The sequence below is a fragment of the Rhinolophus sinicus genome, chromosome 10 (assembly GCF_057876585.1).
Source record: "Rhinolophus sinicus isolate RSI-liver-muscle chromosome 10, RSI-T2T, whole genome shotgun sequence".
Taxonomy (NCBI): domain Eukaryota; kingdom Metazoa; phylum Chordata; class Mammalia; order Chiroptera; family Rhinolophidae; genus Rhinolophus; species Rhinolophus sinicus.
In genome coordinates, this window is record NC_142510.1 from 18,191,677 (window position 1) to 18,218,343 (window position 26,667).

Below are 26,667 nucleotides of genomic sequence, written 5' to 3' on the forward strand. Positions count from 1 at the left end.
GCAGGGGATGGATTAGAGCCAGTGGTGGCCTCAGGCTCAGGGGCCATTGCCAGCCCTCGACCCAGGAGATGGCACTGAAGATTTATCAGAGCAGCTCTGCCTGGCCTGACAGTGAAGAGCCCGGGCCAGGCCCAGGCAGGCCCAGCAGTGAGGGTGGTGTGGTTGGTGCACAGCCTGCTGCGGCCATTCTGCTTTCTCTCCCTGCCTTGTTGTGGCCCTTGGGCAAGTGGCTGCCCTTTTCTAGGCTCCATCCTGAGAGACGACAAGCCAGCTCTTCTCCACCCACCTCTCCTAAGCTGGATCTGGTTCAGAGGAAGGACTGGGCCAGGCTGAAGACCCAGGTGAACCAGGAGAGGTGGCTTCGTTTCTGGAACTGGATCTTAGGAGCCTTGCCATGTGGCAGTCTAGCGGGGGAGGCCAGGGCGGGGCACAGGGTGTGGGTGTTGTGACCAGAAAGGTCTCCCTGGGCTGCACAGTTGGCCCTGAGCCAGCCAGCAGTGAGCACATGGTGCTGCCGCCAAAGCCAGACATCAACTGGCGCTGCCTGGCTCTGCCGCCACCTCAGAATGTTTCTCCCAAGGGGACAGATGTTAAATCTCTGTGAAACCTCGGGCTCCCACCAGCACACATGGGGTGGGGATTTTAGGGCCTCTGGGAAGAGGATGCACGGGCAGCCCGGAACCGGACTGAGCTTTGGAGGTCCCGAAGGGACCCTGGCTCGGGGAGCAGACAAGCCCTGTCAGCTTGCTCTAGGCTTGAAAGAGGACAGAGAGCACCTGGGAAGTCTCATTCCCTTTATTCTAATCAACATGACCACCGCTGACACAACACTGTTATCAACACACAACACTCAAAAGTGGGGCCTCTCTTCATTCCAGGGGGACAAGTCAGGTGAGTGGGGCTTCCCTAATGGGGGCTGCTCACATCCGGGGCAGGTGTCATGGAACCCCACCCCTTGGTTGCGATGGTTTCACGTTTCCCCATCCATCATTCAGGATTCATGCCCCGTTCCCATCTGACCTCCATACCCATAGCAGTTTCAGGTTTCACCCTAAGCTCAGATCAGATTCTACTCTTCCCTCTGCTTTCACCAATGACTCTGTGACCCTGTCTGCTGGGCACTTCCAAAGAGTCAGGCCTGCGTGGAGCTGGACACAAGGCTGTCCACTCCGAGCTGGGCCATGGCCTGAGCTGGCCAGAGGGTCTCAACACTCCCACCTCCCCCAACCAGCTCCCTGCTTCGTTCCTCCCCAGATGGAGCTCATTCCGGGAGGGAAGCACCTGGCGAAAGCAGTCTGGGGAGGTGGGCCACAGAGGTCACAGCCCAAAGGTCTCCAACTCGGACCCTTTTCTGATACAAAAGCCCAGACCCCAACTCATCATGTCCACATCACCCATTCCTACAACATGCGAGCATCCTACTATGTGCGCTACACTCAATAGGCCCGCAGCTGGCCCTTGGCCACACTGACCACCTCCCCCCGGACCGGCCCCAGAGCCCCAAGGCTGCCTCTTCCGTAGACAGATTCCTCACACCTGTTCTGAGGGGATCTGCTGCTAGCTTTACAAGGGGTTTGTCTACAACTAGAGTTTCTTTCTGCTACCATCTTAGAAGGAAAAACATCTGCTTTGACGTGGAGGCTGGTCTCCTCTTCCTCAGTCTCAGGGACACCCCCTCTATGGACGCTTCTGTCAGTAGAGGTTTGGCAGGCAGGCTCCTCCCTCAGTAGTGCTTTCCCACCTGGCATGTGGGCTTGGCTGGGGCTTTCATGCAGATGTTAACAAGGGTCTCCCCACAATTGTACGAGGCCTGCCTTTTCCTTCTCCCCGGCAGGCCTGGGGTTTTCCTCCCACAATGTTCTAGATTGTGATCCTTTCAATGTGAGGGTCATCCTTTTGGGAGCAGGGTCTATGGAGGGTGAAGGAGTTTCCCCCTTTGAACGTTAAACAATGAGATCAGAGGTCTCTTCCACAGCTTGGTAGGAATCCGGGTCACCCTCTCCAGGGATGACTCCCGAAGGGCCACCTCACCCGGCTTCTCAGTTCTCTTATTCCAGGACCACAGGGCATTACTGCGGCCAGCATGGGCTCAGTGGGCACCTCCTTCAGACCCAGCACTGGACGGAGTCTCCAGGGTTAGGGGATGGGATTCTTGTTACAGATGTTTCAAGAGTTTTTTCCGGCCTCATTAGCGGGCAACAGTCTCTTTCCCCGGCCACACACACCCAGTCACATTAGCAGGTTTGGCTGGGTTCATGAAAGTGTGTAACTGCGTGGTGTGTGCAGACAGGAGATGGGTCTGGCCGAGGAGTGTGGTTCTCATCTTTTCATTTCCCTCTGAGGGTTTCCGGCGAAGGAGGAGAGGAACCGAGGGGGTGGAATCCGTCCCTTATCAAGACCATGATCGAGCTGGCTTGTCACAAGCTCAGAGGGCTCCACACATGGGTGAGGAAGGTGGTCAGGCCTCCATATACTCTTCAAGGACCCGGGGTCCCGTTCGGACACCCACCACTCTAAGCTGACTCGTCCTGCTAGCAGCCATGCTGTCAGCTCAGAGGAAAGAGGTGGAAAGGCAGGTCGCTGGCTCGCTATTCTGGCCACTTGTCCCTCGTTGCTACACAGAACCTACATGTGACTCTCGCTGACCTGGGGAAGAGCACTCAGGCCACGAGTCGCTGAAGGGCTTATTCTTTGGAGGTCGATTAGCAGCGGTTCTCCCTCTGCATGGAGGACAGAATTCGAGGAAATGGGCTGCCACGGCAGCAAGACTGTGGCAGTTCAATCTCAGGAGACACCTCCTGACAGTGAGCCCTGAGAATGTAGGAGGGATCCTCCATGCCTGGAGGCCTCTCAGAGCAGAAGTCCCCAGCTGTGCTGGGGACAGGTTGTCCTGCCTGGCGGGGGAGGACTGGGCAGCTTGGACTTCCCTGGGTTCCATCCGATCAGTCTCTCCACTTGGTTCCTTCCCTCAGAGCACTCCAACAGGATCCCCCCTAATGTTTGTGGTGGTTTCCCAGTATTCTTACACTTAAAGTATGTACCCCAGACTTCAGCCTTTCAAAAAGCAGGACATTCTTTTTTTTCCCCTTCCCCATTTTTGGCTTCTTTCTCATAAGGAATTCCGTGGGCCTCTTTCTCTCTCACACACAATCTAAGAGTCGCCTCGTCCCCTGAGGAACCCTCAGTGCCTGGGCCTTTTCTCTTCTGTGGATCCTCGTCACTTATTTTGCTCCTGTCTTTGTTTTCTTCCTTTTCCAGGCCCACCCGATTCCCACACTACCCACTGAGCGTTTCCCTCAGTGTAACTGTCCAAGGCTCGTGGGAATGAGCCTGCCGCCCTACTCCAGTGGGAGAGAACACTGGGGAACAAGTCCCCGGGAGGTCCTTCTGCCCCTCTGCGGGTCGCCCCCCCAGGGCCATGCCATTGCTGTCCTCCCTGCACGCACCTCCCTGACCCGACAGTTTTATAAGGATTCCGATACAGTTTTATAGGGGGACCTCTTCCTACAATTAATAGGGCTTTTATCCACTATGGTTTATAGGGTTTTTCTGCTACAGACTTAAAGGGCTTTTTTTCCTACATATTTATAGGGTTTCTAACCCAACAGTTTTTCTCTACTGCATTATAAGTGGTTCCCACCAACAATTTCATAGGGTTTCTCATCACTGACGTAAAAGCACTATTTTTACCCAGGGTCCTCGATCCTCCCCATCTCTACACTCTGATAGGGGTTTCTTCCTTTCCCCCATATAATTTTTTTGGGAGATCCAGTGTTCCTCTCAGGAGAGAGGACCCAGGTCTCCAGACCCATTTCACAGGTTGACTCCTGGGTGGCAGCTCCTATGGAGGAGGAGAGCTGCGACTTCTGTGAAGCCATCTCCACACTCGGGGCACAAATAGGGCTTTTCTTCCAAGAGGGTTTTGGGAGTTTCCCCTTCCCCATGGCTGCTGCTTCCTGTGGGGTTGGGGGCCTCTCCCTCACCTTCCTGGCTTGTGGGCAGGGTGGCTGGCTCTGGAAGGGGGTCCTCGGGTCTGGGGGACTTTTCCTGGGTGTGGGTCTCCTGGTGCCGGATGAGGGCCAGGCGATCGAGGAAGGAGGCCCCACAATCTGAGCAGCTATAGGGTCTGGCCCCCAGGGGGCTCCTGAGGTGCTCCAGAAGGACAGAAGAACTCTTCCCCAGCTCGGGATTCTTCTGGGGCTTCCCACCTGCATGGACTTTCTGGTGTAGCAGCAGCTCGGAACTGAGGCCAAAGCTTTTTTTGCATTCAGGGCATTTAAAGGGCTTCCCACTCAGGAAAGGGCTGGGCCCTGCCCCTTCCGCTAAGCCAATCCTATAATCGGGAAAGAGAAAGGGCTTCTCGTTGCCGTGGCTGAGCTGGTGCTGGAGGAGCACCGCGCGATCCAGAAAGCTTTCTCCACAGTGGGAACAAATGTAGGACTTGGAGGAGAGCAGGCCCAGCCTCGGGCCGAAGCCCTCCTGGCCATCAGGCATCTTAAAGGGCTGTCCCGGGGAGTCAGCTCTGCCCTCCGCAGCACCTGTGTAGGAATTCCCTCCGAAAGGGAGCCTGGGGGGCCGGAACTGGGGAGGCTTGGGGGCTGGGTGTGCGGTGAGGCCATCTGAATTTTTGTACGGGTTTTCTCCAATGTGGATTCTCTGATGCTGCATGAAAATGCCCTCGTCGTTGAAACCCTTTCCACAGACGAGACACTTGTGTGGTTTGGCTCCAGGGGGCGGGGTCAGCAGGGCGGGGTCCCCAAGGCCCAGGAGAGTGTCGCCCTGAGCTCTCCGGGCTGGGGTCTTCCCTCTCTCGTGGATCACCCGGTGCTGCTCCAGCTCATGCGCCTCCAGGAACGCCTTCCCACAGTCGGAGCACACGAAGAGGTTCTCATCCATGTGGGTGCGCACGTGGGTGATGAGGTTCGAGCTCTGGCTGAAGCTCTTGCCGCACTCAGGGCACTTGTAGGGCTTCTCGCCCGTGTGGGTGCGACGATGCTGGATGAGGTGGGAGCTGCGGATGAAGCTCTTGCCACAGTCGGAGCACTTGTAGGGCTTCTCGCCGGTGTGGATGCGCTGGTGGCGGATGAGTGTGGAGCTCATGATGAAGCTCTTGCCGCAGTCGGCGCAGATGTAGGGCCGCTCGCCGCGGTGGATGCGCTGGTGGTTGATGAGGTTGGAGCTCACGCTGAAGCTCTTGCCGCACTCGGGGCACTTGTATGGCCGCTCGCCCGTGTGCGTACGCTGGTGGCGCAGCAGCGTGGCGCTCAGGGTGAAGGTCTTGCCGCACACCGGGCACTTGAAGGGGTCCTCTCGCAGGTGCGTCCGCTGGTGCTTGATGAGCGTGGAGCTGTGGCCGAAGCTCTTGCCACACTCCAGGCACTCGTAGGGCTTCTCGCCCGTGTGTGTGCGCTGGTGCTGGGTCAGCTCCGAGCTCTGGATGAAGCTCTTACCGCACTCGGTGCAGCGGTAGGGCTTCTCCCCGGCGTGGATCTTCTGGTGCTTGAGGAGGTTGTGGTTCTGGCCGAAGCGCTTGCCGCACTCGGGGCACTTGTAGGGTTTCTCACCGGTGTGCGTGGCCTGGTGCTGGATGAGGTCGGAGCTACGGTAGAAGGCGCGCCGGCACTCGCCGCACTTGTACGGCTTCTCGCCCGTGTGCGACCGCTGGTGCTTGATGAGGTTGGTGCTCTGGGTGAAGGCCTTCTCGCACTCGGTGCACTTGTAGGGCTTCTCACCGGTGTGCGTGCGCTGGTGCTGCACCAGGTTGGAGCTCCAGCTGAAGCACTTGCCGCAGTCCGGGCACTTGTAGGGCTTCTCGCCCGTGTGCGTACGCTGGTGCTGCACCAGATGCGAGCTCTGCGTGAAGCTCTTGCCGCACTCGGAGCAGGTGTTGGGCCGCTCGCCCGTGTGGATGCGCTGGTGCCGCAGCAGCTTGGACCACTGGCTGAAGCTCTTGCCGCACTCGTTGCAGATGTAGGGCTTCTCGGCCCCAGAGGGACGGCCCTGCACCAGCTCGCGCAGGCTAGGCTCACTGGCCGGGACCACCGGGGGGCTGTTCCATGTGGTCAGAGTTCCCCACTGCCAACTGGCTTCACAGGCCTTGGTCCAGTCTGATGGGGTAGGAACTACCTCGGCGGTGGGGTGGTCCAGAGAGGTCTGGTGGTCCAAGGGGTTGGGGTGGTCCAGTGCAGTTGGCGGGTCCTGGGGCACGCAGGGATCCTGGGAGGCTCTCTCCAGGGGCATCTCTGGTGGGTCCTTGAATTCTGGACTCTGAGCTGGATCTCCCAAGATGACCTCCTCCCCAGAACTTTCCTGCCGAGGGCTGTCCTCTTCGTTCCCGCTCTCGGCACCTACAGAGAGAAAGGGAGTCTCCAGCCCCCATCTCCTTTCAGAACACGGGCTCGGTCTCTCTTCCCTCCCCTGAGTTTCCCCCAGAGTCTGGGCCCCTCCCTGAACGGGGGCCACTGTCTTGTCAGAGCCGCAGTCCCTTCGGGCGCCCCTCACCTCTGTGAGCATCACCGGGGCTCTGTTCTGGGCCCCGCAGGTCTGGGCCCCACAGCGCCGCCTCAGGCTCCATCCCCGAGCTCAGGAATGCCCAGTGTTCCACGGGCCCTGGGGGAGGAAAGACAGGAGCATAGATGGGAGCGCACCCCCCACACGTTACCCCCCATCTGCCACCCCCCAGCTCTCATTCCTCCTTTTGCGAACTTCACTTTCCTACCAAGCCATTTTGCCGGGCATGGTTCTTACCGTACACCCCCACACACACACCCGCCAGCCCACACCGGCCGGCCAGATTCCTGCTCCAGACCTTAAGATCACAGCTGAGCAAGTAGGTGAATTTCAGAGTGTAATTAAAAGCTCATCAGTCATAACCCTTTGAACCCAGACTGGGGCTGGAGAAATATGTGACACCCACAGGGAAGGAGGCTCTCACCCCTCCCCTGATGCCCAGAGGCTGGGAGACCTGCTATTGTGCTAATCAGAGGAAGCTCATTAAGACTCTAATTTTCCTCCTTAATGGGGCTGCTAATTGGGACCAATAAACTTTCCTTAAGAGCCTCACAGAGAACTGAGACTGCCTGGAACTCTTAAAGAGTTAAAAAGAAAAAGAAACCACCCTGATTTCCCTGAGGGGACCGAGGCCCTCCAGAAGGACTGGGGCCTCTTCCCCCCCCCCCCAACCCAGAACAGAAAGGTTAGGCCAGAGGTGGGGGAGGGGCTTCTGCATGAACCACCTGGAGAGGCCAATGAGAGGAGGAGAAAGGAGAAGTGTGGGGAGACTACCTGGCCACTGACACAGTAAGTGCTGCTGTGCTGCCCTCGTTATCTCACCCAAACCTCCCCACAGTCCCACCAGGAGACCCAGAAATCAGGTTGTCCATTTCACAGATTAGGAAACCAACCCTCAGGGAGATTTCTCCAAGGTCACCAGCCAGGAAGTGGCCCAGACCAGAAATGCAAGGTTCTGTGTCTGGCTTGCCCCAGCTTCCGAGAGGGACATGACCTTGGGAGTCATGTGAAACTCATAAACGTGGGCTGTTGGCAGGGACGGGTGATGAGGAAAGCTCAGAGGGAGCCTGCTGGCCATGAGAATGGGATGGAGAAATTGCTGGGATCAAGAAGTCCTTGGCTCTAGAAAGAGGGGCTGGATCTGGTAACTGGCCTGACAGTCTGAGCCTATGAACTCCCTACGGAGCTCACGTCCTCCTTACAGCCGTCTTCCATGTCTGTCCCATTCTGGTCCCCTCCTTCTGGACCCCTCGTTCTGATCGGTTGCGGCCCCATGCCCTGCCTAAGACAAGGCCTCATCCATAATAGGCATTCAATACATTTTGTTGAATAAACGAAAAATAAATGAGATTCCCCTTGCTCCTGGAAAACCTGTTTGTCTAATGCCTTGAAAGGTCAGTTTGCAACGGGATGGCAGCAAAGGGACAGTTCAGAGTGGCCTCCTGGTAAAACAGAGCCAGCTCTGACTCCACGACGGGTGGTAGAATCCCAGGCTGAGGGAAGATGGCTACAGGAGCTGAGCGAACTTCCCACAATGTCTAGACCCTTAAGAGAGCCTCTGGGGAAAGCCTGGGCTCTGGGTGGCCGTGTGGGATGGGTACTGTGGGTGTGGGGGCAGTGGTGCAAGGAGACGTGGCGGGGACTCAGAGGAGAGGCAGCTGGGAGGAAACCCGAGTGAAGCAGGACCTGGCTGAACCCTGCTGCATAGCAGCGGGAGATAGCAGTTAGATTTTAGGAAGTCAATTAATTTCTTCATCTCGCAGCTCCTTAGGCTATGAGCACCTCCCCTCCCCCATCTGTAAGTGTCTTTGGGGCGGTGGAAGCAGAGACCTCTGCCAAGCTGGGACTGCCTGACTGTTCTGAGAAGGCCTGGAGGGTGGCCTGCTGCTTGCTGAGGACAGGTGAGACCTCATGTACCTTGATTATTCTGAGAAATGCAAACTCAGTGGTGGAGAGGACAGGCAAGGGGTTGAGGACGAGGCCGCCGAGGGGCGTTAAGTGGGAAGACCCCGGGAGACAGGAAGTGCCTGGAGCAGACCCAGGCCCATTACTGAGACCTGGGACCTCTGACCAGCCCCACCGCGGGGGAGGGAGGGAAGGAGGCTGCCTCGCAGAGAGGTGTGGAGAGCGGCCCAGGGTGACCCTGACGTGCAGGCAGCAGCAGGCAGGCAGCCATCCTGGCCCCTGGAACCACCCTGGCCGCACCAGCCCAGACCCTGGACTTCTGCTCCAGCTGGACCCTGCCACCATCTTTCGGCTCCCAGCTCAGAGCAGGGCATCCTCCGCCGCCCCCCACCCCCACCCCCAGCCCCAGGCGTCCCCGCTGGCCCGCAGCCCCCAGCCCGGCCTGGCGGTCGCATTCCCTCTTCCCAGAATGCCCACGCGTCCCCTCCCCCACAGCCAGACCCTCGCGCTCTTCCCACAATCCTCGGCCTCGGCGCCCCTGCCCGGCCCGGCCCATCCCTGCGACCAGGGGCGGGGGAGGGGGCTCCGGCCCGGCCCGCCGCCGCCTCGCGCCCCATTGTTCCCGGGCCCTCCGGGCCACCCCTTAGGAACCCAGGCGTCCCCAACTCACGGCTCTGGGGTCTGGGAAAGGCGGAAGGCGGAATCCAGCCCCAGGGACTTAACCCCTTGAATGCCCTGCCTGGGGTGGGGGGCGGGCTAGACGCCGAGAACTCGGGGGTCCTTCTCAAGGGGTGATCCCAGGCTGAGGACCCGGGGACCAGTTCAGGGTGACTGGGACGGAGCAGGAAGTGACCCCAGCTTCCCGGGCCCCTCTAGCCTGGAGTCAGAGCATCAGCTCTATGGGATTTAACCCTTTGTCTCCCACAGCCTGGGAAAAAAAGGACAGGGAACAGGGAGGTGGCCGAGGCGATGCCCACCTCTCTGCCCAGTGGGAGCGGATCCTCCGGGGGAACCCAGGTACCAGTGAGGGTCTCCGGATTACTGGCCGCTCTCCGTCTCCCAGGGGCTCGATCAGCAGCTCAGGGAAGGTCCTGTCTCGGATTGGTGGCTGCTGGTCCCCTGGGGCTGCCTTTGTTGGGACTCAGACCCACAGAGAGAGGGTGCGGACACCTGGGTTGTGGTGACCCCTGGGAAACAGGGGCTGGCAGGGCTGATCCAAGAGGGAACGTCCTACAGGCTGAAAATGACTTAAATGAAATATTAGTCATGGCAGCAAGGGTTTGGGCTGAGAGGACATGTGCAGCCAGCAGGAATGGGTGGCAGCCTGTGCTCCTGGCCCCAGCCTCACTGGGAAGTGTGTGCTGGCCCCTCTTCCTCCATTTGCTCCCCTCAGAGGAGGAAACTGAGGCCCCATGGAGGCAGGAGTGGGGAGTCCCTGACCAAGGAGGGCAAGAACCTTTCCCAGCAGCTCAGGGTCACCCAGCTTATAACCTTGAAAAACCTGGAAATGCTGGTGGCCTGCCACGGCCCAGGTTATCTGGGCTCCCAATTTGTATAGCCTTTGTCTCGTTTCCTCCTCACCACAATCTGCTGAGATAGGACAGTATATTATCCCCACTTTACAGGAGAGGAAACCAAGGTGTGAGAAGTGAGGTAAGGCGCTTGTGTCTTTATTTCAATTCAGCACATTTGTGTATCGAGTCTTATTATTCCTGGGGACTGGGGACAACATAGAGGGTGGACAATTAAGTTCGCGAACTCATCCTGGAAAAAGGGCTACACACCTCACTGCTGAATAGCACTGCGGTCACCTTTGAAAGACTCCCCTTGGAAAGCTATGAAACAACGCCAGCGCCTAGTCCACCCTTCAAAGCAATGTTGGAACTCTTTTTTTCTGGAATGGCCATCAGAGCTATTGTCGTATTACCCTTGATGTCCTGAATGTCATCAAAATGTCTTCCTTTCAATATTTTCTTTCTTTTCGGGTAAAGAAAGAAGTCATGGGGGCCAGATCAGGTGAGTAGGGAGGGTGTTCCAATACAGTGATTTGTTTCCTGGCTAAAAACTCCCCCACAGACAGTGCCGTGTGAGCTGGTGCATTGTCGTGATGCGAGAGCCGTGAATTGTTGGTGAAAAGTTCAGGTTGTCTAACTTTTTCACGCAGCCTTTTCAGCACTTCCAAATAGTAAACTTAGTTAACTGTTTGTCCAGTTGGCACAAATTCATAATGAATAATCCCTCTGATGTCAAAAAAGGTGAGCAACACTGGTACAACAAGTTCGCTAACTTACTTAATTGTCCGACCTCGTAGAAGTGGGGAGACCTCAGAGTTGAACAAGAATCGGGCTTTCTATCCTCAAGAAGTTTGACTGCATGTGTGTTATAGACAGAGGAATTAGAGGAGAATGTGAAAAGGGCTTTTATCCAGAGATATGAGGGTGTAAGGGGAAAAAGAAACCACATGTCAGAAACTGCTCAAGAGGACGCAGCTCTGGGCCTATCTCTGACACACAGGGTGTGTGGCCACCAAGAGAGGACCCTGCTGGCCCAGCCCCTGGTCACCTCAGCCTGTGTCCCTCACCCTCCTACCCTTCTGGGCACATCTGTCTCATTCCTGGCTCCCATCACCTTGACACCTCCCTCTCACCTCTGGCTCTTTGCCCTCCTGGTACCCCTCACCCTGCTCTGTTTCTCACAGCAGGTATCACCCCTGACAGAATGTCTGTGTTTACCACTTGTGTCTGCCCCCCCACCCCGCCCCAGGTCCCATGCACTCACTGTTTATGTCGGGGGCTGGGCCTCTTGTATTCACTGCTGTCTCCCCAGCACCTAGAACAGTGAGTGGCATGTAGCAGGAGCTAAATTTGCCCAATGCATAGAATGAAGTCATGCATTGTCTTCATGCATTGTTCCATCTGTCTCTGGATCAACCCCCAGGCAGGACAGATGGGGCAAACTTGAGCAGAGCCTCCACCGTGGGGCTCCGCTACTCAATCGCATTTGCTCACAGACATCCCCACTCCCCACTCCTCACTCTGGTTGGTCAGGTGCCAACCAGGGCGAAGTGGAATCAGAGAGATTTGGGGGCAGACCCCGCCTTCACTGGTCTCTCCGGCTCTTCAAGGGTTGTAAAACCTGACCTGGCCATGGGATGGTGAGTCTGCAGGAAAGTGGCACCCAAGAGGCTCGCAGAAGAGTTTCATTTGGCCTACACAGTTTTGTTTTAAACAGAATGAATTGGTGCATTTCATAGAAACATCCAAATTTCCTGCTTCTTTGGAAAAATCCAAAGATGTGGCAACATGATCCAAATTTTCACATGGCAACAATGGGTGGACAGTAGCTGCCTTCTTTAGAGCGGCGCTGGTTTTCCAGTTTGCCACCATCTCTGTCATGCTTATCGTGGCCCCAGCCGTGAAGCTGAGAGGTGGGGAGTCTCAGTCTTGCACTGTTGGTGTTATTTTGCACCCCTTGGCCTGTGTCCCCAGGTTCAGAGTAAGAAGTGGGGATAGTGTCTTCTCACATACGTCGTTCCATGGTTTGGAGTCTTTACCATGTGCCAGGCACGGTTCCTAGGATTCACATGTATTCATATGAGGCATAATGTTTCTGTCAACGATGGACCGCACGTCCGGCAGGTCCCAGAGACTATCGTGGAGCCGAACAACTGCCATCGCCCAGTGACAGCGTGGCCGGCCCCACGTCGCAGTGTAACACCTTCCTCATGTGTCTGTGGGGATGCAGGTGTGAAGAAACCTGTGTTGCCATTTGTGGGAAAGGGTAGCACGTACAGTGCATATTTAATGATGACAATAAACGACTATGTTACTGGTTTATGTCGAGGTGTGATAAAAAAAATACGGTGAATGTGTAAATAAAAAACATTTATTACCGTAAAAGACACATTGCCATTAATATCCCTCAAAATACTCCCCCTCACACTTATCCCATCCATCATTCTTGCCACTTTCAGAAGCAGTTCTGGAAGTCCTCTTTCATGGGTGTCTTTAGTTGTGTTGTCGTGGCTGCCTCGATGTCCTGAATTGTTTTGACTTTGGGGAAGGGCCAGAAGTTGCATGGTGCCAGATCTGGTGAATAAGGTGGATGAGGACACGCCATAATGTTTATATTTGACAGAAATTTCTGTGTACCAGAAATGATGAATAACACAGAAGGTTGTCATGATGGAGGATGAAGTAAAGACACTCACAACAGTAGTCTTCCAGAACTGCTGCAAAAAGTGGCAAGGACGATGGAATAAGCATGTTTGAAGCGACGGGTAGTATTTTGAGGAGGATGAATGACAATGTGTCTTTTGCTGTAAATTTTTAAAATTTAAACAGTCACTGTATTTTTCGATCACACCTCCTATTTACTGTACTGTACTTTTCATCATTATTTGAGCTTGTTCTTCCTACTTAGTAAAAAAAAAGGTGGCGGAAAAACGTCGGGGCACACCGGCAGCAGCCTCATACAGCTCAAGTTTATGACTGCATCTCTTGATTATATCATTGTCTCTTGTGCCTGATTTAATCTCGTGTTGTTTTGTACAGTAACCGGCTCTGCAGGCTTGTAACCTAGGAGCAACAGGCTGTAGCACAGAGCCCAGGTGTGCAGTGGGCTGTACCAGCTAGGTGTGTGTATGTGCACCCTGGGAAGTTCCCACAACAGCCTAACGACCATTTCTCAGGATGTACCCCCGTCATCAAGTGGCGAATGGCCGTAGTAATTACTTGAATCGTCACTGCTCACACCAATATTACCATTATCCTGATAGAGTAAGTCACTTGTACACAGCTCACTAGTGACAGAGCCGGATTCAAACCCTGGCATGCCCCCAGGGCTCTGAACCACCAGGCTCAGCTTGCCGTGTGTGCCTGGGAGTCCACGGGAAGGCCCTCGGCTCCGAGGTGCTTGCCCTCATTGCTCTGGGAGCTGGAGAGAGGAGTCTGGAAGAGGAGTCCGCACTTCCATTTGGGCCAAGCCATTCTCCAGGGACAGTTTGTGTGTCCTGTTCCTAAGGGGGCAGAGGCTGCTCTGATTGTAGGTGGCCATGCTGTCCTGTGCCTACAGAAGCTGGCACAGTGGCATGAAGGAGACTCTCCCAGCAGGGGACTCCTGGAAGGATGAGGACGGCCCCCACCCCATCATGTGTTTCATGCAAAACCCACCACTAAGCGCTTCTTGGTGACAGCTCCCAGCTCCCTCATGGCCCCTTCACGCAGGCCCTTGTGTGGTGAAGCCCAGGCTGCTGTGACAGCAGTGAGTGAGGTCCTGGAGGGGATGCTGGTCCAGGTCCTGCTCCACCCTCACTGCCAGTGTGACCTTGGGCAGCTCACTTTGCCGCTTGGAGATTCGGTTACCTCTCCTTTGGAAAGAGAATAAGCCTTGGTTTCCAAGGGATGGGAGGCTTCAATGAGATGACGCAAGAATTCAGAGTTGACCAACTCTAGCCACATCTGCCTCCCTGCTCCTCAGTGTGTGGAAGGGCCAGGAGCCCAGAAACCGATGTTCTGACTAACCTGGGGCGACTCGGGGCCATGGCCAGATGCTCTGAGCCTCTGCCCTACAGGTGGGGATGCTCTCGGGCGGGGTACCAAAACAGCCAAGCCGGTGAGGCTGCAGGAGTCCACTCACCGCACAGCCGAGGAGTCTTCTCAGATCAGCCGTCTCACCACAGGCAGAGGCGGCTGTCAGATGCCGCCACAGGAAAGATGGGGCAGTCCTTCCTGGAGAAATCCGTGTCCGCAGGTATGGCTCCTCTTCGGGAACGTGGGCCTCAAGTATGGGACCAGAGTTGGGTCCCTTCTGCCTCTGAGAGTCTGGGATTCCAGGGTCAGTCACTCCTCTGCTCCAGAACCTACTGTGGCTCCCAACGCTTTCGGATCAAGCCTTACCCCCCTGGTGCCTCCTAACTACCACGTTCTCAAAGGCTCAGAACCAGGTCCTCCCTTCCCATTCTCTTCCTCAAACATCTACCACCCCAAGTGGTCAGTTCCAAAATCCTGAGTTGTTAGTTGCCTGCCCTGCCCATGTCCTTGAGGCCTTGCAGACCTGTCTGCTTTGCACTCATCCCAGATTCACTGGTTCCATTTCCCTGTGTGACACCTCATCATCCCGCTCTCCACATTCTGGGCGAGGGGTGCCCCCTTCTGCATTCCGTTAGCCAGTAAGTCCTCTGGCCGACGGGACCCTGCCCAATCTGCCACCTCTCTTCCCCTCTGCCCCAGGCCACTGTGGCCCCTGGTTCTTATTCTTGAATTACTGCAGTGACTTTCCTGGGTCCGCCCCCCATCACTTCTCCCCACCCATCTGGCACCCCGTTCCTGAAAGCACCATTGTGTGCACAGAATACCTCCGGGGTCCTTAGTATCAACAGAGAGGGTTTTTCTTTGTTTTGGAAATTACAGAATTTTTATATTTTTAAAAAGTCAAAATAACTAATTAAGCTATAGAAAACCATCTGTAATGGGGTAAATAAAATAAATGCATACATTAAGTAAATATTAAATGTAAATCAAATTTATGTGCAGTAGTACCTCGGTTTTCAAACGCCTCCGTGGACGAACGCCGTAAACCCGGAAGTAAATGCTTTGGTTTTCAAATGCGCCTCGGAAGTGCAACATGTCACGTGGCTTCCGCTGAGTGCAAGATCCTGAGGCCTAGTTGTCTGCTGTTTTCCCACGTTTCAGAAATCGAATGGTCTTCCGGAACGGGTTACGGTCCAAAACCGAGGTACCACTGTATACGACTTTGTAACCGAGTACTGGCATTAAGTTGTGAGCTAAAATACCTCTAGTCCCTGATTCTTCTGGGCTTCAGTTTCCTCACCTGCAAACTGATGGGGTCCGATGAGATATTCACCCTGAACCTCTGAATCTGTGGGTAGCTTATGTATGCCTTGACTATTTGGGGGGATGATACACAAATGTCCCAAAACAACAGTTACTCCTAGGGAGGACTGAGGATCTGGGGTAGAGGGAGATTTAACTTTGTGACTTTTTGTTCTGCTTGATGATTGCCAATGAAAAAAGGAAACACTTTTAAGGTGGTAAATATTTAGAGTATAAAGTTGGGTCTGGAGATTATGGGATTACAACACGTTGATTTCCTTTTCAGGTTCATACTGATCCAAGTCACCTTAAGTCAAATTCAGCTGTTTTCCTGCCCATATGTGACCCATGGACTAACCTGGAGAGTCCGGATCACCCCTGGAACAAATGCTCTCCTGTGTCCACACTTGAAGCCTGATTCCACTACTGGCATTGTGGGGACAGAGTCCCAGAGAGCAGTTTCCAGGCTCTCGGCCTCACGTAGAAAGATGCAGGCTCGGGTAGTAGATGGTCATCAGCTGTAACCAGTTAGCCATTGGCCAATGATATAACCACCGTGGTTGATTGAGCTAGCAAACGCGGATTGCAGTTAGCAAGGGGTTGGTTGGTTGGCCGAGAAGCGGATGGCAGGCTGCAGATCGTGTGGCTCCTGCTTCCTGTGTCTCCAACCCAGCTGCCAGCAAGAATATCGTGGTTTGACTCTCCTATCTATGGTTCCGTGGGTGTTCCTTTTTGACCTCACCATATCCTGCATTCCTGTGCCGAGAGCGGGACCAGAGACCCCCATGACAGGGGTCCTTTTAAACGCCAACCAAGGTAAGTCCAGGGCCTGATATCAACCCACGCTGGGGGGGGGAGAGGAGGTGTCAGACGGCCCGAGGAAAAGCAGAAGGACCACCTTTCTCGGTATACTTGGCAGAGACCACCTAAGACCACCTGGGCACTAGCCACCCCAGTGCCTATTGTGTGGGCGCTGGTACTGTTGGTGTCCTGCCACAGGGACAGATAGGGTTTCATTTCAACCCAGGCTTAATTCATAATCCAGAGGCTGTAGCGCAGGGGCTGCTTCTGCCCCGAGGAGGGGTCTCCGCGTCTGCCCTCAGGGACGTCTTTCTGAGCCCTCCTCTGTATTTTGGGAAACCTGGTTGTGAAAAGGGTGTGAACTAGAAAGCCGATCAGATTCTGTCACCATTCTCTTTTCCATCACATTCCAGCTGTGCGAACTTGTTCTAAGTAAAGGGCCGTCCCTAATGCTCCATTTCCTCGGCTATAAAATGGGGAAAACATTTGCTCAGAAGAGTGTGAAGATTAAACGAGCTGTGGGCACACACTGACCGTTAGTTTTGTCCCCTTCATCCCCTATTTTCCCCATTAATTAGCATCAACTTTCATTTCGGCTTAAACACATTTTTTTTTTTTTGCACTAGAAAAGTAATATAACCCTACTAAAGAAAATATTAATATAAAAAAATTAAATCACTCATTTTTCATCTGCCCGTAGTTAGACCATGTTTGCATTTTGTTTTATTTCCTCCCTGTATTTTTTCCTAAGTTTTTCTTTAAGCGGAGTTGTAAGTTTCTGCTGCCTCATTGTCTTCATGCCATCATTTCAATGGCTGTGTATAGCATTTCAAAAATATACCATATTTTGCTGAATCGTTTCCCTGCTGTTGAATATTTATACCGCCTCCATTTTTGCTCTTCTACATAAGACTTTGATGAACATTTCTGAGAATATATGTCTCCCAAATTTTGACTGTTTTCTTAAAAGACAGTCCCAGAAATAAAAATATGGGGGCAGCTTTATGAGCATTTCTCTGGCTTTGGCGGTACGTAATCTCGTAATTACTTGTGACTCTAAGTGCAACATATTGTCTACGACTGTCCATTTTTGTCTAAAGCATGTGAGAAGAGATTTCATTACATGCCTTGCTGAAATCCATATAAACTAGATCTAGGTTCCTGGGTCTATGAACCTAGTGATTTATAACCATAGAAAATATTTCCCACCTCATAGGGTGGATGTGAGACTTAAACATGCTGATGCAACTGCTTAGACGGGGGTCTGGCATGAGTGATGTCGGTCACTGCCAATCCCTGCTCTTGTTTTCACTGTATAAATGCCACAGAGCTGTCTGGTCCTGAGCTTCTTTGTGGGTTCCTAGTAATCACCACTTTCCTTATTGGGGTTTTAGAGCTTTGTAAGGTTATTGGTGTTTGACTGATGGTATCTGAGTGGTTCTTGTTTTGTTTTGTAGGGTGGTTTGTTTTCAAACACAGGTTCATAAGGAGAGCTATGAAGTCAGAGAGGTGGAGCCTTTCTCCAACATACAGGGCCTCCGACATTCAGAAGACACCTGTCAGTGGGTAACAGAAAGGAGATGAGGGGGTTGGGCAGTTGTGTGTGTTTGTTTCTTTTGTTTTTTTTTTAAAAGATTTTATCGGGGAAGGGGAACAGGACTTTATTGGGGAACATTGTGCACTTCCAGGACTTTTCTCCAAGTCAAGTTGTTGTCCTTTCAATCTTAGTTGTGGAGGGTTCTGTTCAGCTTCAAGTTGTTGTCCCTTCAGTCTTAGTTGTAGAGGGCACAGCTCAGCTCCAGGTCCAGTTGCCGTTGCTAGTTGCAGGGGGCACAGCCCACCATCCCTTGCGGGAGTCAAACTGGCAACCTTGTGGTTGGAGAGGAGAGGACACGCTCCAACCAACTGAGCCATCGGGAGCTCAGCGGCAGCTCAGTTCAAGGTGCCGTGTTCAATCTTAGTTGCAGGGGGCAGAGCCCACCATCCCTTGCGGGACTCGAGGAATTGAACTGGCAACCTTGTGGTTGAGAGCCCACTGGCCCATGTGGGAATCGAACCGGCAGCCTTCGGAGTTAGGAGCACGGAGCTCTAACCACCTGAGCCACAGGGCTGGCCCCTGTGTTTGTTTCTTTATTTATACCTTGCTTGGTTTCAAAAGGGACTCTAGGCATTTGTGGAGCCACGTATTATACAACAGGTGCCTGGCATCTAGAAAGACAGCCGCTAAATGCTCGCCATTCTTACTGTTAGTAGCTGGCGTAGGAGAGTATCATTAGCAAGATAAAAGAGAAAACGGTAAAGGGAAAAAATAAGAGGGAAAAGGATAACACGAACCCAAAGTTGGTACTCATAACACGGTGCAAAGCTCTGCTTATACAATTGCTAGGAGTGGGTTGCAGATTTGCTGAGCTTTCCAGAGGCCCAAGCAAATATTTATTACATAATTCGCATGAGACTTAGGAGAAAGTTCTCCTGGGAGTCCTTGTCAAGGTGACATGTGGTGACACATGATCGTGTCTTCAACCCCATCCTCTAATTCTGGATCCAGTCCAACACAGAGACAGAGGGGCTGACAGAGCCCCCCACCATGGGGCACCCTATGGAGCATGGCTGAATACATTCTGCCAGTCATGCTTTTAAAGCCACTGCTACAAGTCACAGATCCCAGCCATAAACAACCAGTAAGGGGCTTCGCTCCAACGTGCAGCTTCCGGCTCTGTGGGGTTGGTAGACAGATACACAGTATTTCCTCCTTGCCAGCTCCAGGGGCCACTCACAAAGAGTGTAACTTGGTGGCCTTAGAAATACCCAATTGGAAAGAAGATGGTTGTATTTTACACATAAAGGGGAATAGTATTTGGAGGTGTGGTTGTTTGTCTGGTTTTTCACCCTTGAGATCTGACCACAATCAGGAGTGAGCCTGCCATCTACAGGGGCAATCAAGCTGTGTTCGTTCCAGCTGTTCTCTTTCCAGGTCATCTGTCCAGCCTCCTTCCTCTTTACCCAGAAGGTCTAGGGCTTTTAACCCCAGAGGGCTTGGATTTGACCTTCTTCCTTCCATTTTAACTAACATCTTTTGTGCCAAGCATTTGACATTAGTTAGTTTTTGCCATAACTTTGGCAGGTAGCTATCACTGCCTCTATTTTATGCTGAAGAAATAGAAGTTCAGAGACATAGAAAGTATCTTGCCCGATGTCACGCTGCTATAAAAGCTGCAATTTCATACAGCCCTGTAGGGCGTGAGGCCCTTAGTCTTCCCTACACCATGCCATCCTCCTCACAAATTATCCGTTTGATGGTCTGATTTAGAACTCCAATTGAATTAAACATCAAGTTTCCTATATTATTAATATCTTTCTCCTTTTTTTAAAAAAAAAAATGGTGTATCATTTGTTCATCTCCAGTCTTATGTATCTCTTTTCCAAGGAGTCCTGTGGCTTGGAGCGCTCACTGGCTAATTTTCTCATTTTATTTTATTTTTTCCAGGTTTTTTTTTTTTTTGCATTACCATTCTTTTTTGGGGGGCGGGGGAATGCTGGGGAACAGTGTGTTTCTCCAGGGCCCATCAGCTCCAAGTCGTTGTCCTTCAATCTCGTTGTAGAAGACACAGCTCAGCTCCAAGTTCAGTTGCCAGTTTTCAATCTTTAGTTGCAGGGGGTGCAGCCCATCATCCCATGTGGGAATTGAACTGGCAACCTTGTTGTTAAGAGCTCACGCTACCAACTGAGCCATCCGGCCACCCCAGGCTTTTGTTTTGTTTTGTTTGACATTCAGTATTATTTTATATTAATGTCAGGTGTACAGCATGTGGTTAGACATTTATATACTTTAGAAAGTGATCCCTCTGATTAGTATCCTCTGGCACTAGACATAGTTATTACTTTATTATTGATTCTATTCAAATGTTCTCATTTTATTTGTCCACGTCAGATCAGGAGACGTGGACTCATTCAAAGCAGCACAATGCTTTCTTAAAATTTCACACCCCTCAATGTTAGGTTTCCATTTCCTCTTAGCAGTGTTTGTTATAAAAGAAACCTCATGATGCAAATGAAAACAACCATGAAATATAATTTTTAACCTAAGAGGTTATCAAACATAAAAAGTTGGTCATAGACTGTGGAGAAAGAGGCACTCTCCAACACTATTCGCAAGTGCCTCTTTAGAGGGAAGAAAATTTGACTACACTGATCAAAATTCAGAATACTCACACCCTTGGACCCAACAAGTCCACTGCCAGATCCTGCAGGCCCAGGCGGCACAGGCACACAAAGACATCCATTGAAATGTCCTTTCTGTAGCAAAAGACTGAAATTAACCAACATGTCCATCAATCAGTTTAAATAAATTATTAAATAAATTCTGGCATATCCACATCATGGCATACTCAGCAGCTTTGAAAATAAATGACGCAGACATGTGCAAACTGACCTGAAATATGATGTTATGTGGGAAAGGCAAGGGGGGAGCAAGGAACCACAATGCGCTCTCATCCTGTGCTTTTCTACAAGGTGACACTGGCACGTGCGGAGACTCTGTCTAGAAAGACACGGAAGATGACGATGGGACGGGCAGGCAGAGGCAGGGCGTGGCTTTCTTTTTTTTTCTTTTTTCTTTTCACTTTTATCTATTCATACAGTTTGAATTTTTTTTTTTTCAAAATACAAAAAGAGGTGAAAAAGAAATATGTAAACCAAATCTTATCAGAAAATATCTACCCTGTGTTGTATGGGCGTGAGTTCCTTGAGGGAGCAAGTGTGTGTGGTCTTCGAAAGGGTGCCACACTCTTCCTTCTGACCTTGGGTACATTATGGGAGACACTCAACGTCGCTTTCTGACCACACCAGTAACCTGTGGACTGATCCTGGGAAGGCCCACCTTTCCCCGCATTAGGGTGCAGAAACAACAGGATGGAGCTTCAACTAGGCAGAGGGAGGAGCATGGCCAAGGGCACGGAGATGGGGATCCGTGCCCACCAACTCCAGTTCCTCATCTCCCTTTCCCGCCCTTTTCACTCACCCTCCCACGCCCACACTCTCCTGGCTGCCTTCTTGCACAACTGTCTAGGGAACGAAATGAAAGGAAGAAAGGACAGCCTGGCTCTGTTCTCCACGCCTCCACAGCTCTGATCAAATATCTTTCCTACTAAATGTTGGAGCCATGTGGAAACTGCCCAGAGGGACCCTGAGGATGGGAGCAGGAAGAAATGGCGGGTCCAACTGGCCTCCAAGGTTTCCGCAGGTTGTGTGGAAGATCAGCTTGGATGGTAATGGTTTTTGCACATAAAAACATGGTTTTATTTTTATCCCTAAAACATATATCCAGTGACTTTCTTTGGATGTCTGCAAACTCGCTTCTTCTTAAGGTCACAAGATCCCTTCCTTTAAGCAAGGCTGGTGTTCATTCTGGGACAGCACCATTCATTATTGATTTTTATCCTGCTGCAGGAATTAGGTGATTTTGCACAGCCTCCTCAACTCGGAACTGACGAGCCAGCCACGTGAGACACCATGGATTTTTGAAACTTTCAGTTTGGAATTCCCAGTAAAGGTTTCCAAAGGCAGAGGTGCAGTGTGGAGAGGAAAAGATCTGAGCCCTGGAATCAGAAGGCCTTGTGTTCAAATCAGACTCTGGCAGGTGCTTGGTTATTAATGTCAGTTTTCTCACAATATTCCCTTCAAAGAATTGCCCCACTGCCACAGAGATAAGGTAAGGAAATTAGCACAGAGAAGGCCTTCAACAGAGAGTAGCTCTCACTATCATTTCTATCGTGTTCCTTGTTTTCTTATCGCAGAACTCACCCTCTACCAACAGTCCTTTTTTAAAAAGGTAGCAATAAAAATAATAACTAGCATGTATTGAGTACTTATGATACGGCAGGGGCTCTTCTAATTGCTTTACATGGATTAATTCATCGGATCCTGACAGCAAGCCTTTGAGGTAGATGAGATTTACAGACATGAAAGCCAAAGCTCAGAGAGGTTAAGTCACCTGTCCCAGGTGGCTCAGCATCTCGGCCCAGCAGGGTCGGAAACCCAGGCGGTGGGACTCTGCCCATTAGATACTGGCACCCCACTCATCAAAACATTCCTCGAAGTGACCCCAAGACACTCAGCTCGGCTCAGGGGAAAAAATAAACCAAGTCCTCCAGCTCTAGCTTGAACAGCTGGGGCCGAAGGGGTTATTCCCACTGAGACGCCGGCACCCAGGTCTCCTAGAGAGGCGCTGCTGGGGCGGGAGGCGAGTGCGCTTCCGGCCAGTGTAGGGACTCCGGGAATTCCACGAACGGCTCCCGGCTTCAGGCGTCCAGCCTGGCGTGGGCCTCCCGGCGGAGGGTCCCCGTCCCGTGCGGAGGGCGGGGGAAAGGACAGGGGTCCCCCTGGAGGGACCCCGGACCCCCTGAGTTCCAGGGAGGGAGGGCTCTGAGCAGGGGAGGGGCGGGGCGACGGTGCGCGCGGGGGGTGCGGGACAAGGCGTCTTTGAACTTGGCCGCCGCGGTGCCTTCTGGGCCTCTCGCCGCCAGGCTGGTCCGGGGAGGCACGAGGAGGCGGGCGGTTCTCCGGGGGAGGGTCGGCAGCCTGCTCCCGGTCGAGCGAGGCCCTCTGCCGGCCCCTCCCTGAGCCCGAGAGCCTTCCAGAGCGCCGGGTGAGAAAGACACGCGCTCCGCCTCCCCAGTGCTGGCCCCTCCGCAGCCTCCTTATTCCCCACAACTACCCTGAGTTGGTGGCATCGTCCCCATTGTAGTCTCCTTGCTTCTAAAGTCTTTTATAAACGAGATTGTCCGAGCCGCCCGCCGGCCAGGAGAGGAGCCCGGACTGCGGGCGCTGGGTAGACCCTCGGGCTCCTGCCTCTGCCGTGTGGGGGTGATGACATCGGGTTCACCTCTCTCAACTCAGCCGGTCTGACACCTACCTGGCTGGTCTTTCTCTTTGGTAACAGAGATGGTTCATTGGCGGTCAAGTTGGGGCCCCCGTTACTTTTTCTCCTGCCCTCCCCTTGCCCCACTCCTCCTCTCCTTACCGTCTTTTCAGTCTTCACCTTTTTTGGTCCAACCCATCTTTGCAGTGCCACTGCCACCATCTTTCAGCCTCATTGTCACACACCTGCTATTGTAGTAACCTGCACTCCTGACGCCTCCCCCTGTATTTCATTGCCAATCCACTCCCCTTGCATCAAGCTACTTCCCTGTTCAAAAACCCCTTTATTCTTTAAAACTAAAACTGTCTATAAGCTCAAGTGAAAACGCTTTCGCGTGGCATTTAAGGCCATTTGAAGCTTGGCTTCAGCCCGTCTTTCTAACCTGGTTTCTCTGGTTCCCTAAATAGAGGTTACAGACTTGCAGCTACAACTGGAAAATGTGTTTCAGCTGGTTCACAGAGTGTCTTCTGAAAATTCAAGTTGCTACTGATTTTAAAATTGGGAGATTTCATTTAAATGCCCAGATTTCCAGCTTCTTTTGAAACATTAGTAGAGCTGGAACCAGTTGTCCCATGTTCTTACATTCAGCTGCTGGTGTGAACTGAGAAGTGGCTGCCGCCCTAAGGAGGGCTGTGTCCCCCAGATCAACTTAGTTCCACCCCCTCCCAATAGCTCCGATCTCAGCGCAACAATCAACTGTGCTTGCACTGATGTTTCCTAAAATAGAGAAGTAGGTTTTGGTTGCTGTATCTCTATCAAAAGAGCAGAAAGGGAAAGTATGCCAAGAGGAATGCATGTGTAGACAACAGACGTAGGCTCCTAGCATCCTTGGCTTACGTGCTTGTCTTTCTGGACCACATAGCCACCTGAATTTTCCCCTTAGGCCCTACAGAGACCCTCACATACAGCTTGGCTAATTGCATCGCAGCCTCTCAAATGAACCTGAGGACCATACCTTTCTTTGCACCATCTCCTCCATTGACTAAATTCTATTCAACAGGGTCCTTGGCTGCTTCTACTCGGTGACACCTTCCCTGACAACCAGCCATCCAACCAACTCCATCTGTCCATCTCATCAGCATTTCTGGAGGTCAGGCTGTGCATTAGATGGGTATGCCCAAGCCACCACCATTTCTCCCTCTGGATTTCTATGGCTGTGCCTGAATCAATGTCGTATACCTGGTAGGTGATCAATAAATAATTATCAACTGGGTCCGTGGCCCAGTCCCACACACCTCATCGCCTTACTTGGATTTGAAGATCTTTGAGGGGCTGGGTCCATATTGTTTCTATCTTTGCACTGCCCTAACAACTAGCGCCATGCCTGGCACATAGCTGACATGTGGTGACATCTGAGGAAATATGTGCCATAAGGAGGTGCCTCAGACAAGCAGCAGATACTGAGTTTCAGTCCATCCCATGGCTGGAAGCATCACCCTCCACCCCACCCCCCAAGACTTAGGTGCAGCGGAAGGGAGAGGCAGTCCCAGAGAACAGAGCAGAAGCCTTACTTAGTCCTAAAAGTAGGGCGCACTTTACAAACCCCTTGACCTGGAGGCTCTGTGCAGGATTCAGCTGCAGCTACGTCTAGGACGCAGCTGTATCCATGTGGCCTGGTGAGAGAACCCCAGTCTGATTCTGTTTCTGAATTCGAAGCTCTATAATAACAATAGTTGACAGGTACGGGGGCACCCTCTGAGCCAAATGCTTCGAATCAGTGGCCTCCTTCCAGCGTCACACCTGCCTGGGAGTCAACACTGCACCTCCTCTTTTAAAGGAGAAGGCTGAGGCTCCGGTGCCTCAGTAAGTCGCCTAATGCCACATAGTAACAGGTTGAACCAGAGTTCAAGTCCATACGGACTCATTCCAGGGCCCCTGTGCTTAGAACTGTGCTGCTTCCAACACCTGAGCCTGAAGAGGGAGGGATGCCAGGTGGGACCCAGAGACTCAGCTGTCTGCTAGTTTGGGTTCTGGATTATTGTTTTGCATTGTTTACTGCTTGGCACCACCTGCCACCCTTGAAGGAGGGAAACATCACAAAAGGTTGAAGTTGATTCTTTTCTTTCTCAACAGTCCCTTTTGTTCTTTCTGATTTTTTAAAAATAAATGTTATTGGGGAATATTGGGGAACAGTGTGTTTCTCCAGGGCCCATCAGCTCCAAGTCGTCGTCGTTCAATCTAGTGGAGGGCGCACCTCACTGGCCCAATGTGGGAAACGAACCGGCAACCTTGTTGTTCAGAGCTCGCGCTCCAACCAACTGAGCCATCCGGCTGCCCCTGTTCTTTCTGACTTTGCCCTAGAAGGTTTCTCACTTCTCTAATCTCACGCAAGACTCACCTCTGTTCTTCCCTGTCTGTCCTTCCATTCTTTATTCCAATTCCATGCATAGTAGCCAAGAAATGAAGTGGCAGCTGGAGCAAGTGAACAGGAGCAGGGGAACTAGTGCTTCCTTCAGTTACATGGATCCAGGCAGAGTGTAAGGTAGTGGTCAGAGAAGAAGGTGGGCTACCCCAGGGGTCACAGGCTAAGCGTCTGCAGGGGCAGGTGGCCCGGAACTGCCGCCCATATCGCCCGCAAGTGAGAGGATGGAAACACACTTTTGGTTTGGTTTTTGTATGTCCCCTTTGTGGTAACAGTTTTGTTGAGATAAAATTCACGTACTATACATATCACTTACTTAAAGTGTACATTTACAAGGAAGCGTCACAGGTATTATCAAGGCTGTTTCACAGTTAGGAAGAACTAGAAGGGAACAGACAGGACATCTAGTCCAATCCCTTCACACTGAGATGAACGAAGCCTAAAAATAGGACGTGACTTGCCCAAGACCCCACAGCAAGTGCCATCGGCAGGGCCAGTTCCCGGCTTCCCCATTCCTAACCGTTTACACTCGAGGAAGCCGAAGCCCAGAGAAGCCCGGGACTTCCATGAAGAATGGGGCCTGTCAGAGGGAGATCACCTGTTGAGTCCAGTCTCTCTTCTAACAGGGGCTTAGACCAGTGCGGGCCCAGGGCTGACGTTTCTCGAATTTACTCGACCTGGGTCCAGACCTCCAGGCTCGCACCGCAGCCTGTACGAATAATCGGGGAATGTGTGGTCGCAGAGGTCCCCGGGATCAGAGGCATCTCCCCCTACGGCGGGCCAGTGCGATTACCCGGGCCAGGCTCAGGCGTCCCGCCTTTGAGGTTCCTCCCGGCAGCAGCGAGCCAATCCCAGGCCACGCCTTGACGGGGGCGGGGTGTCCGCGACCCCGCCCCGCCCACTTTCCTCGGGGCCGAGACAACGCTGCGCGGTGACCTAGGCAACTGGCCTTAGCGTACCTTCCACGTGCTAGATTTGCTGCGTCCCGCCCCTCTTGGCACAGCAGATGAGAAGCGAAGTTCTTTAAAGGGTAAAAAGGACGGAGACTTTGATTGGTTGGTTGGATGAGTCAATACACTCACTGGCGTCACCCTCGTGCTGAGGGAAAGGCAACCTCGCTCACGTTGGCCACCGGGAGGCGGGGTTAGCATGTTTTTGAGAAGCGGAGCAGAGAAAGGACTTTGGTGGACAGAAAATTTGGTGTTTCCAGTTCAAACTAACGACCGTCTTAGGTATGGGTGAAGGTAGTGAGAGCAGGAACTCCTGGGTCCCACCATCGGATGTCGTTAGTTACATTTTTTTGACAGTCGTATTGCGAGAATACAGGCATTTCATGT

At 52.6% G+C, this 26,667-nt stretch overlaps 1 protein-coding gene and 1 long non-coding RNA gene across 3 annotated transcripts; one reads left to right on the top strand and one right to left on the bottom strand.

Annotated features, from left to right (window-relative positions):
* Window positions 1–779: 779 nt before the first annotated feature.
* Window positions 780–9,495, bottom strand: ZNF629 (zinc finger protein 629). 2 transcript variants are annotated; one of them, XM_088801465.1, is made up of 3 exons: window positions 9,393–9,495; window positions 6,502–6,609; window positions 780–6,347 (listed from the first exon to the last, which is right to left on the bottom strand). In XM_088801465.1, the coding sequence occupies exons 2-3, from the start codon at window positions 6,572–6,574 to the stop codon at window positions 3,814–3,816; spliced, it is 2,607 nt and encodes an 868-aa protein (XP_088657591.1). In that variant the 5' UTR covers window positions 6,575–6,609; window positions 9,393–9,495; the 3' UTR covers window positions 780–3,813. The 2 variants fall into 2 exon arrangements, with proteins under 2 accessions (XP_088657591.1, XP_088657590.1); XM_088801464.1 differs by lacking the exon at window positions 9,393–9,495 and adding an exon at window positions 9,086–9,260.
* On the top strand, window positions 9,384–25,088 carry LOC141569495 (uncharacterized). The gene is made up of 2 exons (XR_016022652.1): window positions 9,384–16,064; window positions 21,498–25,088. It is a non-coding gene; the product is annotated as an uncharacterized LOC141569495 (long non-coding RNA).
* Window positions 25,089–26,667: the final 1,579 nt, after the last annotated feature.